This window comes from the organism of the source record quoted next, unplaced genomic scaffold (assembly GCF_019419815.1).
Source record: "Pyrus x bretschneideri cultivar Hongxiangsu unplaced genomic scaffold, Pyrus_bretschneideri_v1 Contig5, whole genome shotgun sequence".
Taxonomy (NCBI): domain Eukaryota; kingdom Viridiplantae; phylum Streptophyta; class Magnoliopsida; order Rosales; family Rosaceae; genus Pyrus; species Pyrus x bretschneideri.
The window spans coordinates 1,782,775-1,797,539 of NW_025999787.1; the positions used below are offsets into that span (position 1 = coordinate 1,782,775).

The following is a 14,765-nucleotide window of genomic DNA, read 5'->3' on the forward strand; positions in this document are numbered from 1 at the left end:
CTTCACTCTAAAAATATTAGCCGTGTGTCATTTGCCGAGGAAAATGCACTGGAGCTTTAATATTTGCAGGGAGGGTAGGTTGAAGTATTGGCCATACCCAACTGGAATACCAAAAGAGTGTACAAGTGGTTCTCCAAGAAAAAAAAAAGTGTACAAGAGTTGGTAATCCCAATATGTGATCCACAATTTTTATCATATATATATAAGCTTTAATATTTGCTGGGAGGGTAGGTTGAAGTATTGGTCATACCCAAACTAGAATGCCAAAAGAGTGTACAACTGTTGCTAATCCCAAGATGTGATCCACAATGTTTATTTTATATATATATATATATATATATTTTTTTTTTTTTTTTGACTTGTTCATTGGGCGAGTAGTGTGGGTTACCTTCTTCTCCATATGATATCCGAAATATTCAAAATAATAATGTTAAAGAGATTAAATTTGTAGATAAAGTTTTGAAAGCTAAATAACATAAAAGTTAATTGGTTTATTATTTACACGTTGATAAATGTGCTTATTTTTATTGGTGACACATAATTTAGTTTACAAATTTAATCTCTGAATTTAGTCTCTCTAACATCATCCTATCCAAAATAAACCAAATCAAGGGCAAGTGTATGTATGTATATATTAATTACTTATGTATATATTAGCTGCAAAAGAAGAAAATGAAATAGAAAGGTGATGTGGGATTTTCTTTGGTTTCTAAAAATATAATTATTTAAATGAAAATGTGAATTAAGTTAGCGTGTTTTATTTATTTATTTATTTTTTTTTCGTTGATCGTTTTTATGTAAGTTTTATTATGATAATAAAGGATGAGTCCACCTACTTCCGGCACTCCACCTCATAATTCACTCCACCTCATAATTGCCCATTTCTATTAAAATCATAAAATGTCTGTACTACAATATATCTCCACACCACTCCCTCACTTTGGTTCACATTTGAAGAATACAAGTCACTCTATAATTTGATCTCTCTTTAGTCTTTCTTCCTCTCCCACCTCACTTTCTGGTAAATACCTTCAACTTTCCTCCAATGGAGTTGGAAAGTATCCTTTATTTCATTGAGAGCAAGAACATTTTAGTCACTGGTGCCACTGGCTTTCTAGCAAAGAGTACTATTCGATTCTACCCCCCCCCCTCTCTCTCTCTCCCTCCCTCCCTCTCTCCCTCCCTCCCTCTCTCTCTGTGTTTATGTTTTTTTTTTTTAGTTAGAGAGCATCTAATTATGCTTGAATGGATGCAGTTTTTGTAGAGAAGATACTGAGGGTGCAACCAAATGTTGAGAAGCTCTATCTTCTTTTAAGAGCTCCAGATACAAAATCAGCTACTCAGCGTTTGAATAATGAGGTATGTATATATGCAACTGGTTGATTGCCCCTTGATTTTCTTCTTCAATTCATTGCGTCTCGGTTCAAAGTAAAATAAGGTATATATATATATGTACAGCTATCTATATATAACTTTTAGTTTAGTGCAGGAGAAATGTGTGCTTCAAGTGTATTTACCTTTTGCTTCTACATATCTTCTTTTTGCGCATACAAAATAGGCAAGAATGGCAAAAAATATAAGCATTTGTGTCTTGGACCACCTCAATCAGTCTATATAAAGAAGAAGTTTGGTGCACTACAATAAATAAAGGGAAAAAGCATGCGATAACTTTATTTAATGAAAAAAAATTAAATATTAATGAAAAATCTTTAAATTTTAATAAACAGGAAAAAAGAACATAAATTTTAATGAAAATGACACAATTAAAAAAAAAAAAAAACATGACGTGTGAGACTTGTGCATTCATCATAGACACTTTTTATGAAACTGAACACTATTTATGAAAATAAACACTATTTATGAAACTAAATGGTACTACACTATTTATGAAACTGAATGGTACTACATTGTTTATTGGTCCAATTTCATAAATAGTGCCTAGTTTTTTGTCCACTTTCATAAATAGTGTATAGTTGTTGGTCATGTTTCATAAATAGTGCCTAGTTATTGAGTCCAGTTTGATAAATAATGTTTAGAAATTGGTACAGTTCATAAATAATGTCTTTTTCTTGGTCCGATTTCATAAATAGTGCCTAGTTATTGGTCTACTTTCATAAATAGTGCCGAGTTCTTGGTCATGTTTCATAAATATTGTCTAGTTCTTACTCCAGTTTTATAAATAGTGTATAGTCCAGTTTCATAAATAGCTTCCACCTATTGGTTTAGTTTTGGAAATAATGCCTAATTCTTGTTTTTGTTTCATAAATAGTGTCTACTTATTGATCTAGTTTCATAAATAGTTTACTTATTTGTCTAGTTTCATGAATAGTGTCTACTTATTCGTCAAGTTTTATAAATAGTGTTTAATTCTTGGTTCAATTTCATAAGGTTTGAAACTTGGACTTTTTTTTGGTACTGTAAAACACCCATTGCACCGAAAACGATGAACCTAGAAGTGACCCTTTGGATCAAAACTTAAGAAGATTATGTTCTTAGTAATTATATTTAAAAAGCTATTTTCAATGACCAAATTAAAATTTCCTCAAATTTTTTGCATACCCACAATAATAAATGTAGCTCTCCATCCAATTCTTGAGCTTGAGTGTCATCTTGGAGAAAATTTTCATTGTGCCCATAACACAAATGGTATACTACAACGTGTTATTATGTAAGTAGTTGGAATTTTTATTTTTTATGTAATTAATTTTTTAACACAAGAATCTCACAACTTGCATAGAGACACGTGGTGTACCACTCCGTGTTCCGGGGGGCACATTGAAAAATCTCTCATCATCACGACTACTATTGGGAAACAACACCACAAAATTAAAACTAGGGAATGTAATTCAATTTGAAGTCTTTTTCTTATTCTAAGCTAAAAAAATAAAATAAAATAAAAAAATAAAAAGAAAAAAAGAAATCTATTAATGTAGCTGTGACGATGGGAGAAAAAAGTGGTGTTTTTTTTTTGTTGTTGTTGTTGTTGTTCTTTTGTCTTTATCATTAAATTAAGTTAGTGGATGGTTTTTAATTAAAATGTAAAGATTTGAAATCATTTTCATTAATTTTCCTATAAATGTATGAAATTTGGGGAAACAAATATTTTTGTTTCTGAATTTGAAATGGGATTGAAATCTGAATTTTGTCATTGCAAGTATTTTTTTTTTTTTTAACTTTTTTGGCCACTTCTATATGTAGATAATTGGGAAGGATCTTTTTAGAGTGGTAAAGGAAAAATGGGGAGCAGGTATGAACTCAATCATCTCGGAAAAGCTGACTGTGGTGCCTGGAGACATTTCTCTTGAGGATTTGGGCTTGAATGATTCTAACTTGAGGGAAGAGATGTTGAGTCAGATAGATGTCATTGTGAACTTAGCTGCAACAACCAACTTTGACGAAAGGTAATGATGTTTAAGGAAGTGACTTCCACATGCTTCGACTTTATAAATTGAAAAAGATCATGCAACAAAATAAATAGAAGTATGCCGAAGAATAAAAATAGTGTGCAGATATTGTTGAATCCCAATTTACTTAGAATTATAGTTTATTATTGTATTTTTGTCAGACTGTGAACTTATAAACGCAGTCAATTATTTTGACGCATAATTGAGATTTATGGTTTGATTGTTTAGTATGTCTGGACAAATATCACCAATATAATATAGGAATATAGCAAACTAGATTAAAATATATGATGTTGTGTGCAGATATGATATTGCACTTGCTCTCAATACTTTGGGAGCAAAACATGTGTTGAACTTTGCTAAGCAATGTGTTAAACTAAAGGTGCTGGTCCACGTATCCACAGGTTAGTATCTGATATCTGTCATCCCTTCGAATGTTTCTGGATCTTTTGATTTTAATTAATTAAGATGATATTATCATTAAACGTTGTTCTCGATTGCTTTTAATTAGCATGACCTTTTATTCCTTTTGTTCTGAACTAATTATAAGATTATAATGCCCGGCTTGAAATAATACGACCAATATATAAAATGATTGTGTGTGTGTGTGTGTGTTTTTTAAGAAAAAAATAGCGAATTTATTCAATTTACAAAGTCATATGATCATTCCAGAGAACATCATGAATAACGTTCGGAGGTTCCTCAAACTAATACAAAATCAAATTATATACAATATTTAACAAATTTACTTAAAAACACAGTAAAATAGCACAATTTTTTTTAAAAAAAACAAGTTTTTAAGGTCATTAAAGTTGTGTAACAAATGCAAAAGCTATATTATTTGTGTGAGGATGTGAAGGTAAAAGAATCCAATATTTGTGAAAGGAGAAAACTTACAATGACTTATAAGAGTTTGGACCACATAGCCAATTAGTTTTACTGTGGAACTCCAACTTGCTTTATGGTATCAGAGCAGGTTGCCCCACATGTAAAGCCTAACGGCCACATGTGCTTCATCTCACCAAATTCATGTTTTCCACGTGCTTGGCTTGAAAAATTGCCACACTTGAGGGGGCACACGAGGATGTGAAGGAAGAGTCTCACATGAGTGAAAGGAGAAACATTGCAAGGGCTTATAAGAAATTGAACTATTCTCCATATAGCCAATTAGTTACTGAACTTTTTATGTTGTGCGAATTTTTACATTTTTTTAGCTAAAATTGAACCTTTCAACATATCATAATCCTTATTCATTATCCCACTCACTGCTGTTTTATGATTTCAGCTTATGTTTGCGGCGAAAAGGAGGGACTTCTATTGGAAAACCCATACCACATGGGTGAGACACTCAATGGGACCACAGGTCTGGATATAGACAATGAAATCAGGCTGGTCCACGAAAAACTGAAAGAACTCCGAGCGGAGGAAGCATCAGAACGAGCAATTACTCTCGCCCTCAAAGACTTTGGACTCAAAAGGTTTGTCAGAAAAAAATCTCCCGAGCTCCTTCTTCTTTCACTTGTTTGTTCGCTTAAACACTTCGAATTCTTTAGAACGAGAGCAATTTTTTGACAAGCATGCTACGATGAGCCTTAAACGTTAACTGTTCATGGTAGCTTTAATTTAAGGTGTTGAAGGTTGACCATCTTTGATTAGTAACCAGATTGAGTGATTGTATTTGGTGCTATACAGTATCCTGTCGTTCAAAGGCACAAAGGCAGCCATCAATTCACGAGTAAAACTAAGTCAAAATTAAAAGAAAGAATAATAAGATATTAATCATATTATACATGGCATATGGTTTCAGTAGGCAACATATGTGCAAATTTTTGCCGATGCTTTTGCTTGCCAGAGCCTTCTTATTTGGGATCCTTGTACTCTTTCCTTTGTTTTTGATGCTCTTTGCTTTGATTATGTAGGGAATGGTTGTATTCGGAGTTTCTCTCTTCAATAAATTACTTCTTTGTTTCAAAAATAAAAATAAAAATATGAGAATGACATAGAATACCACTTGAGGTGTACCCGTATTATATAAGTTGTTGCCCTTATATTCTTGGCTTGGGTTTACTGTCCAAAAGATATTTATTGTTGTCAAATGATAGCTTTCATTCAATTAGTTCAAATATCAACGTTTACATCTTCCATGAACATTAAATAAAAATTCAAGAAATAAAATTCCGTGAAGAATTATTGATATGATCCATTATAATAAATGAAAATATGACTTTGGCCCCTACAAACTTAATTTTCTTTACCTAAAACTTGACATAATTTTTTGACCTAATTAAAACCCAAATGATTAGAATCCATATAAACAAATTCCTGAATCTTGAATTCAATTAATTTATATGTTCCGAATGCTGAAATACCCCTATTAATATCAACTGGATTTAATTATTTTTTATTTACCGTCAATTATTGTAAATTGACTAATTAGTCATTAGTTGTGTTAAGTGTGGGATTACGCATTGCATTGTGCCATTTCTTTTCCTATTCCAAATTTCTCAATTATTCTTGCTTCCTATATTTTTGTTTGAAATTAATTTATAATATGCATCTGGGTAATTATTGTGCTTGTAAATATAGGTAAATTAGTGGACATTAAAAATAGTAATTAGTGTGCATGTAAATATTAGGTAGGTACATTAAGTTAAAAGCCAACTAAGGAAAAAATTGTCTTATGTTATTCTGGAAAAAGTATTATGTGATGTCCTAAAATAATGTGTCTATTATTCCCTCGTCTTTTAGTTGTAATATATTGTTGTATGAAAAGAGTGTACTTATAATTTCTTTAAGGCGCAAAACTAGTTGTAAGTTACATTCATCGACATGAACGGAGAATAGTATCACATGTTTTAAATAATTTGTAATGGGAAGTGTTATTGGCACTTCAAAAATCTCATTCTACACTCATCACATGAGTATTTTTATTTCTAAATATAGAAAGTTTGGAGTGTCTTTTGAGGAATTTGGAGTGCCAATAACAATTCTCTTTGTAATAATAGATCAACTATTTCCCTAGCTTGTAACTTATATTAAATTTTGGGTTTTATTTAGAGGCTAAAAAGTTGGGAGTTTATGTTTATGAAATAAGAGTTGCAAGAGCTTATCTTTGAAAAACAAAATCCTATAATAACGAAAGAAAGAATAGTGAGACAGATATGGTGAGGGCAATGATACCGCACAGTCAAAAAGGTTTTTTTTTTTTTTTTTTTTTTTTTTTTTTTTTTGGGATTTTTATTACTAATGGTCCCTGATATTGACCAAACTTATCATTTTGGTCCCTCACTTTTAAAATCAATTAATGTCGCTCTTGACAGTCACTACCTCACATCAATTTGGTCATTTCGTTTAGATTCCGTCAATTATTTTGTTAATTTGTATTAGCATTTGCCTACACACTTTGTTTATATGAACACATTTAAAAAAAAAAAATAGGAGGGAGAGAGGTAGAACGTGGAGGGGGGGGGGGAGAGTGAGAGGTTTTTGTTTTTGGTTTTTATTTTATTTTATTTTATTTTATTTTTAATTTTAAATATTGAAGATATTTTAACATCATCTGTAGTTGAGACTTCAATAAAAAACAGTAAATATTGAAGATATTTTTACATTATTGCCCATCAATTTTTTTGTGTGATAGAAGACTAAATAGTCTTTTTCCTCTCTTTTGGTTAACAAAGAGGGTTTCATTAATGTAGTTTTAGATGTGGGACCCATAAATCCAATAAAATGGTGACACGTAGATTATACAAAAAAAAGATTTTTATCACAAATGATCCCTAACATTGATCAAACTCCTCATTTTGGTCCTTGAGTTTCAAAAATCAATAAATTTGGTCCCTGACTTTTACTACTGCACATCAATTTATTCATTCTGTTAAAATTTCATCAATATTTTTTGTTAGTATGATAATATGGTACCACTAATCTAATCATATGGTGTCACATGGATTAGCTATAAAAATAAAAAATAAAAAAAATAATTTTTTTTTTTTTAAGATTTAAAACTAAAAGTAAAATAAGAAATTAAAAACTAAAACTAAAAGGAAAAAAAAGACATCATCGTCTTCATCTAGGTATGCTAAAAAAGAAAAGGAAGGCACCATGACACCACTAAAGCTCTTGACCTCCCAACCTCACTCCTCATTCTATCCAGTTGATTATAATCCTATCAAATTTGAATTGAATTTGGATTCGATTTTACCGAATTTGGATTGCATTTTTTTTTTCCAAATGGAATTGTGGGATGCGAGAGAAATGCCAATGTGGAATACTCGTCAATTGGTTCATTCTAAAAAAAATAGTTTCATATAATTAATATGATTGGATTAGTGGGACCACATCAGCATAGTAACAGAAAATATTTACGAATTTTAATGGGAGGACTCAATTGATGTGTGATATTGAAGGTTAGGGACCAAATTTATTGATTTTTGAAACTTATGGACCAGAATGAGGAGTTTGATCAATGACAGAGACCATTTGCAATAAAACCTTCTTTTGTGTAATCCACGTGTCACCATGTTATTGGATTTGTGGGTTCCACATACAAACTAACAGAATAATTGACGGAATCTAAATGGAAGGACCAAATTGATGTGTGGTAGTGAATGTCAGAAACGACATTGATTGATTTTGAAAGTGAGAAAGCGTTTGGGATAAAAACCCTTCCTTTTATGGTAAGATGATAAATTAAAGGTGGACCTGTGATTTGCCATCAAACTTGCAGTATAAATTGATTGAGATATAAATCAAGCACATCAGTTACTAATATTTTTTTCCGAATGTTACACTTATTATATATTTTTAGGATAATACTAAATGGATCAAAGTTTTAAACTAAATTTCCAAATCAAATGATGTGTCACCAATAAGAAATAAACACGTTAATCAATACTTATTAATAATCCAATCATCAACAACCACATCATTTGGTTTATAAAATTTGATTTCTCTAATATTATCCTATTTTTATATTATATTTTTTTTTTTTTGGAAAGAAATTTTTATATTATATTTGTATCACACCTCTAATAGAGGTTGGCCTTTGTGTTTTGATTGAGACATAAGCCAAACACATCAAATATTAATATCGTTGTAGGAATGATACACTTATCATATTTTTTATATCATATTTATACCACCTCTCTAATAAAAGTAGAGCCCAACCACATATGTAGGTCTCAACTCCATTTTAGCGGTGGTACAAGTGTCATGAAAAATGGGCCAAGTGTAACATTTTTGATATTAAAAAAAAAAATGCTATGCAAATCATATTTTTGTACCACATTGATATACTATCTCATGTGACAAATGATGTGTACTTGACACATCAATGAATAAATTTATTTAATTGAACATTGGTTTTATTCATCACCTATTACATAGTATTGTATAAAAATGTGGCATTCCTAGCATCGCTCCTTTTTATTTTATTTTTTTTTCAAACAGATCATTTATCACTTGCATGTTAGTTTTTACTTTTGAAAAAGAAGAAGTTTACATAATTAAACATCAACGTACTGATTCAGTAACTACGACATACTAAAAACCTAATCATTTAGCAATTAAAATTAAATTTGTTTTTTCTGCTATGTATTTGCAACAAACATTGTAAGTTCTATCTGGATTAATTGCGCCCTTGAAACTAATCTTACGAAGAAACGGTTAATAAAATAAAGAACACATACCACTCTATGTCTTAGTAGTCTTATCAAAAGCATGAACTCTTTGTCGAACTTCTTTTTTAACAAAAGATATCTACACTAAGGGGTGGGGAAGTGGGTTAAGTCTCATAGTGAGTTAACAATAATGTGGTTTAAACTCTTTGTCAACCTTTTATCTAATAATTTATACTTTCAAACAAATTAGGATAAATAGATATAATGAATTATAACAAGGAAGGATTTCCATACACCTTATTTGTCCTCCTACGCATTCATGTTTATCTTGACAATTTTGTTTGAACAAATAAGAAAAAAATCAATGTGAATATAAATAAATAAGAGAGTGTAGAACGAGAGAATGGTGGCTGAAAATCATTATCTCATGACGAATCTACTGAACCATACCTAGTGTGCATTGTAAAGTTATGAAATCTGCTGAATATTATATATCTAAATTTGTTTATTAACTTTTCTTGTCCTCTTTCTGATTAACTATAGTAGGATAAATTAATTGTAGTTATGTAAAATATTGAAATCCAAACGATGCAAATTCTAAATCGCACTTTTTGGGTAAATTACTTTCTTAGAGCAATTCAGTATGGATGGCCAAACACGTATGTGTTTACCAAGGCAATGGGAGAAATGCTAATAGGAGATCTAAAAGAAAATCTGCCTGTGGTCATTATTCGCCCTACCATCATCACCAGCACTTACAAAGAACCTTTTCCTGGTTGGGTTGAAGGAATCAGGTGTGTCGATATGAATAAACCTTTCTTATTATTTTTAAACATATACTAGTTTTTGGTGTCATATAAATATTTACATTTTTTATCTGTTCACTTGTGTCACATGCAGAACCATTGATAGCATTGCAGTTGGCTATGCTAAAGGAAAATTAACATTCTTTCTCTGCGACATTAATGCAATTGTTGATGTGGTGAGTTAACAAAATACTTCATTTTGTTACTATTCGTACCCTCTTATCTCCAAGGTTTGAGTACATTAAAATCAAATACAAAATTACATAGCTATCTATACGTGAAAATTCATTTCTACTCATAAAAAATTGTAATTTGACATGTGTACATACTTTTCTACAAATATATATTCATATAAATTTCAAACTATGATCTTCAAATAAGGAAGAATGACGCTCTATATATAAACAACCGAATAATGTTCATTAAAGAAGTTGTATTATACCTGTTACAAATATTAGGTTGGTCAGGCAACAAGTTCATTAGCCCAATAAAGAAAAGAAAAAGAAATTCTACTTAATTAGTGCTATCTTTCATTTATATTCTTAAGCATTTACAAAACATTTGATGATATATTACTTATATAAACATCGTGCAGATACCAGCTGACATGGTTGTGAATGCAATACTTGCTGCAATGGCAGCCCATGCAAACCAACCTGGTGAAGTAATTTATCAAGTAGGATCCTCTAGGAGAAATCCTGTAAGATATGGTAATCTTCACGATTATGGAGTCCATTTCTTCACCAAGAAACCATGGATTAATAAAGATGGGACGCCAGTTAAGGTTGGCAAGGTTCCAATTATGGGCAGCATGGCTAGCTTTCACAGATACATGACTGTCCGTTACTTACTTTTCCTCAAGGTAATTGGTTCTACATATTCTTCTGCATCCATAATAATATTTTTCAATCATAGCTTGTCGACGAACGTAACCAAGAAAACTGTGAGGTCAAGTGCTGGCGTGGTATTGCGAGTAAATATAAATTGTAACACTTGTAATGAAATTAAGGTTGACCGCTTGTGGTTTAAAGTTAGATGTTAAATGCACATGCTTTAGTATTTTAGCGGGACTCGTAGCACGACGTGAGAACATGTCTGGTTCCATCATCTAGAAGTTCCCCATCGAATCTTATTTTACCTTTTACTTTCTCTAAAAGTATGTAAAAATAGCCCCTTGAGTTCTCTGTGTCTATTTTGATATTGTATTCTTTGTCTAATTTTTCCAACACAATAGGGATTGGAAGTGGTTAATGCAGCATTTTGCCAATACTTCAAGGGCACGTACTTGGATCTCAGTAGAAAGATCAAATTTGTGATGAGACTGGTGGAGCTTTACAGGCCATACTTGTTCTTCAAAGGAGTGTATGTATATGTGATTTTCCTTATGTTCTTCATGCCAATGGTCTTGACAGATTATTTTGATCCATATTGTGAGACCTAACTAACTATGAACTAATTATTGCATACAGCTTCGATGATATGAACACAGAGAAGCTGCAAATGGCAGTAAGAGGAAACACCACAGAGGCAGACATATTTTACTTTGATCCAAAGTGCATAAATTGGGAAGACTACTTTCTGAATGTCCATCTTGCTGGGGTCGTTAAGTACGTTTTTAAATGATTACCCAAATTGGTGGAAGTAATTGGGAGGACTCTACCCAGTGTATTTTACTCGAGGCTGTATGCTGTGGCTCCGAATAGCATATTATAGTATACTTCAATCATGTGTACGAATTATGATAGAATGTTATTGGTATTTGTTTTCATAATCATTGATGGTGAAAAATTGTTGTCGCCAATGTAATATGTTATATGAAAGTGTTTATTTTAATTGGTTAACTAAATTTTGTGTTTTCATTATTTACTTTTTTTGGTCCAAGTATAATTCTAGGTGCCATTTAGTACTACGGTCAAGTGGTATTCCTCTTCACTTATAAATGAGAGGTATTCTGTACAACTTGTATGTATTGATGAAAAGATATTTGGTTGTATGAGAAATTGCTATTGTATTTACTTACATTGTAAAGCATAGGTGTTGATGTAGGGTTTGTGCGCAAATGCAACTGCACCATGTAGTAGTGGTCCATGGATGGTCCTGCTTTGTATATCCATGATGGGGATCATACATATTTTAGGAGTGATCATGTTTGGAATATCCGCGATGGGTGATCACTGCCTACACGATTAGATTATGCATTTGGTTCTGCTTGATATATCCGCGATGGGGGTCCATATGCATTATAAGAGTGAGCATGCTTAGTGTATCTGCAATGAGTGATCACTACCTAGTGCTATAGGATATAGTCCTGCTTGGTATATCCACGATGGGGGACCAACATATTACATGGGTGATCATGCTTGGTATTCCCGCGATGGGTGATCATTGCACGCACCATTAGATTATGCATATGGTTCTGCTTGGTATATCCACGATGGGGGACCATACGCATTCTAGGAGTGATCATGGTTGATATATCCGCAATGGGTGATCACTACTTGCACCATTAGATTATGCATATGGTTTTTCTTGGAATATCCACGATGAGGGACCATACACATTCTAGGAGTGATCATGCTTGGTATATCCGCAATGGGTGATCACTACTTGCACTATTAGATTATGCATATGGTTTTTCTTGGAATATCCACGATGAGGGACCATATGCATTCAAGAAGTAATCGTGCTTGGTATATCAGCGACGGGTAATCACTACCTAGAGCTATAAAAACGATCATACTTGGTATATTCGCGATGGGGGGCCTTATGGTTTTTAGGGGTGATCATGCTTGGTATATCTGCCATGGGTGATCACTGCCTACATCATTAGACTAGGCTTATGGTTATGCTTGGCAATCCATGATGGCGATGACTTTCTAGTTGGATTTCGTTTAATTGGTTTAGAATTCCATTTCATTTTTTTTTTCCATTGAGTTAGTTTCAATTTGAGATTCTTGTGCATAGAAGTTACTCCGGTTTATGATTGTGGTTGTAACGTAAGGTTACAATGTTGGATGTTTGGATTTCAATAGTGAAATACAGTAAACCTTACGGTGGTTAGCTCCATTAATCTTAGTGAAGTGATATCTGATCTTAATGGAATGGATCAATTATTTTCTTGTGATTATTGACTGGTCGTTGGAAATTAGTGTGATGTACGTGATGGATGAAATGAAATTCTTGGTTATTATATATGGTTTCACTAAGTAGTCTAGAATCTAGTGAATTATGCTCTGTGAGTTCCATGGAGTGATTCTAGAACTTTATGTTATTTTCTTGCTAAGAGATGTCATGAGAAATGTTGGGGTTAATAATGATGAACTACGAATGGCTTGATCTCGTCTTAAGGTACATAGGCAATCTAACACAGAGGTTAGATGCAGCTATGATACAAAAGAAAGCTACTGCACTATTCAACTTTTGATTTGTATTTTGGTCATGTCTCACATAGATGGTCAGGTATGTGGTGACGTTACGTATTGATCTTGGACGTATATCGGGATTGGGGTGTGATAATTTGATTCATTAAGAATCAGGATTGGATTCGGTAGAGTCCTAAAGTGAATGGAATTGTTAAGGATTAGAATGAACAATGATAAGATTCGTAATATCCCAAGAATCATTCTTCACAGCTGATCAAGATCTAGAATGAATAAAACATGAAAGAAGGCTAGGTTCATAGTCCTAAGTCTAGTAGAAATGGTCGAGCTTTACTCAGAGATCATGATGGTTTGGTGTTGCGGAATACAACCTAGATAGGACTCTACTTCAACATGGGATAATCAACATGAAATCACTCCTTTATATAGAAGAGGTTTTGCAACATTTGAGGGACCTTTAATACAACACACAAATTTGCCTTGTGCAATATCTCGTTCTACGTGAAACCCTCTCATCTTTGAGAAAAATACTGATATTCCTAACTTTGTCAAGCACACCTTTCAGTTTGTATAAAGGGCTCTATGGTTGACAGCTTGTGACATCTTACAGTTTGTAGAAACAACACTCCAGCTTATAAAAACAACACTACTCCAAGTTTGGTTTACTATCTATCTAAGTCTCTCTAGGCAGGGAATCTCTGAGTCCTTATTAGAAGAGGTCGTCTCATTAGCTTCTCGACAAGTGAGGTGTTACCAGGTTAGATCGTTCGACACATTGAAAGTCGAACCCATTTATGATTGGATATTCACAAGTGCATTTCAGAGTTTGGCACTTTGACGATTAAACCACTTTTATGGTCAAGACACCTATATCCTTTGAGTATATGTGTCCATATAGTCTGATACCGATTCGACGCACTTATATTTTTACAAATATAATTGGTGCAGCCAAGCCCGGTGTAGATGATTCTTGAACTTCGTAGTGACTAGCAGCCATGTCTTTCAGGTTCTAAACCCAAACGTTGAGACGAGTTCCTTCCTTGGCCGCGATTGATTGGATAAGAAGTTAGCAGTGCGTTCGACACCACCACCACCACATTCATTTACTCACCGACCGAGCTCGGTCGATGAGTTGGCACACATTGCATTCAGCTGAAGGATATAATTAGTTCATTAGCTATTCAGCCTATGTGCCACGTAGGCTTGATAGTTTTTAGAGTTAACAATATGTTCTAAATTATTTTTTCTTTCAAAATCTTAGTTTTTATCCCCCACTCACTTAGTTTTCCTATGTATTCGAGGTCCGTCGCACCGCGTCGAGGATTGTCCGTCATTGTTTTCTCAAGTTTGTGTCCGAGTATACATCCATGTATTTGTATTTCTCGTTAACCTGTATGTCGTAAGCCTTAGTAAGCTTTGGTATAATTTTTGGGTAGTTTCCTTATGACTAGTGTTGTTGATAGGGTCGGCGATCCTAGATTGTGTAGTGTGTATTTGAACGAATGGTGGATTGAGAATTGATTGAGCACGATTTGTAGCGTGTTCAACGGGTTA

General features: G+C 32.9%; 1 protein-coding gene across 2 annotated transcripts; it reads left to right on the forward strand.

The window, feature by feature from the left end:
* The first annotated feature begins 903 nt into the window (after nt 1-903).
* LOC103954218 (fatty acyl-CoA reductase 3-like) lies at nt 904-11,677 on the forward strand. Of its 2 annotated transcripts, none has more exons than XM_009366022.3 (10): nt 904-1,124; nt 1,256-1,359; nt 3,199-3,401; nt 3,708-3,808; nt 4,690-4,882; nt 9,658-9,819; nt 9,926-10,007; nt 10,427-10,693; nt 11,066-11,193; nt 11,301-11,677. In XM_009366022.3, the coding sequence occupies exons 1-10, from the start codon at nt 1,046-1,048 to the stop codon at nt 11,452-11,454; spliced, it is 1,473 nt and encodes a 490-aa protein (XP_009364297.1). In that variant the 5' UTR covers nt 904-1,045; the 3' UTR covers nt 11,455-11,677. The 2 variants fall into 2 exon arrangements, with proteins under 2 accessions (XP_009364297.1, XP_048425004.1); XM_048569047.1 differs by having other exon boundaries at nt 915-1,021.
* Nucleotides 11,678-14,765: the final 3,088 nt, after the last annotated feature.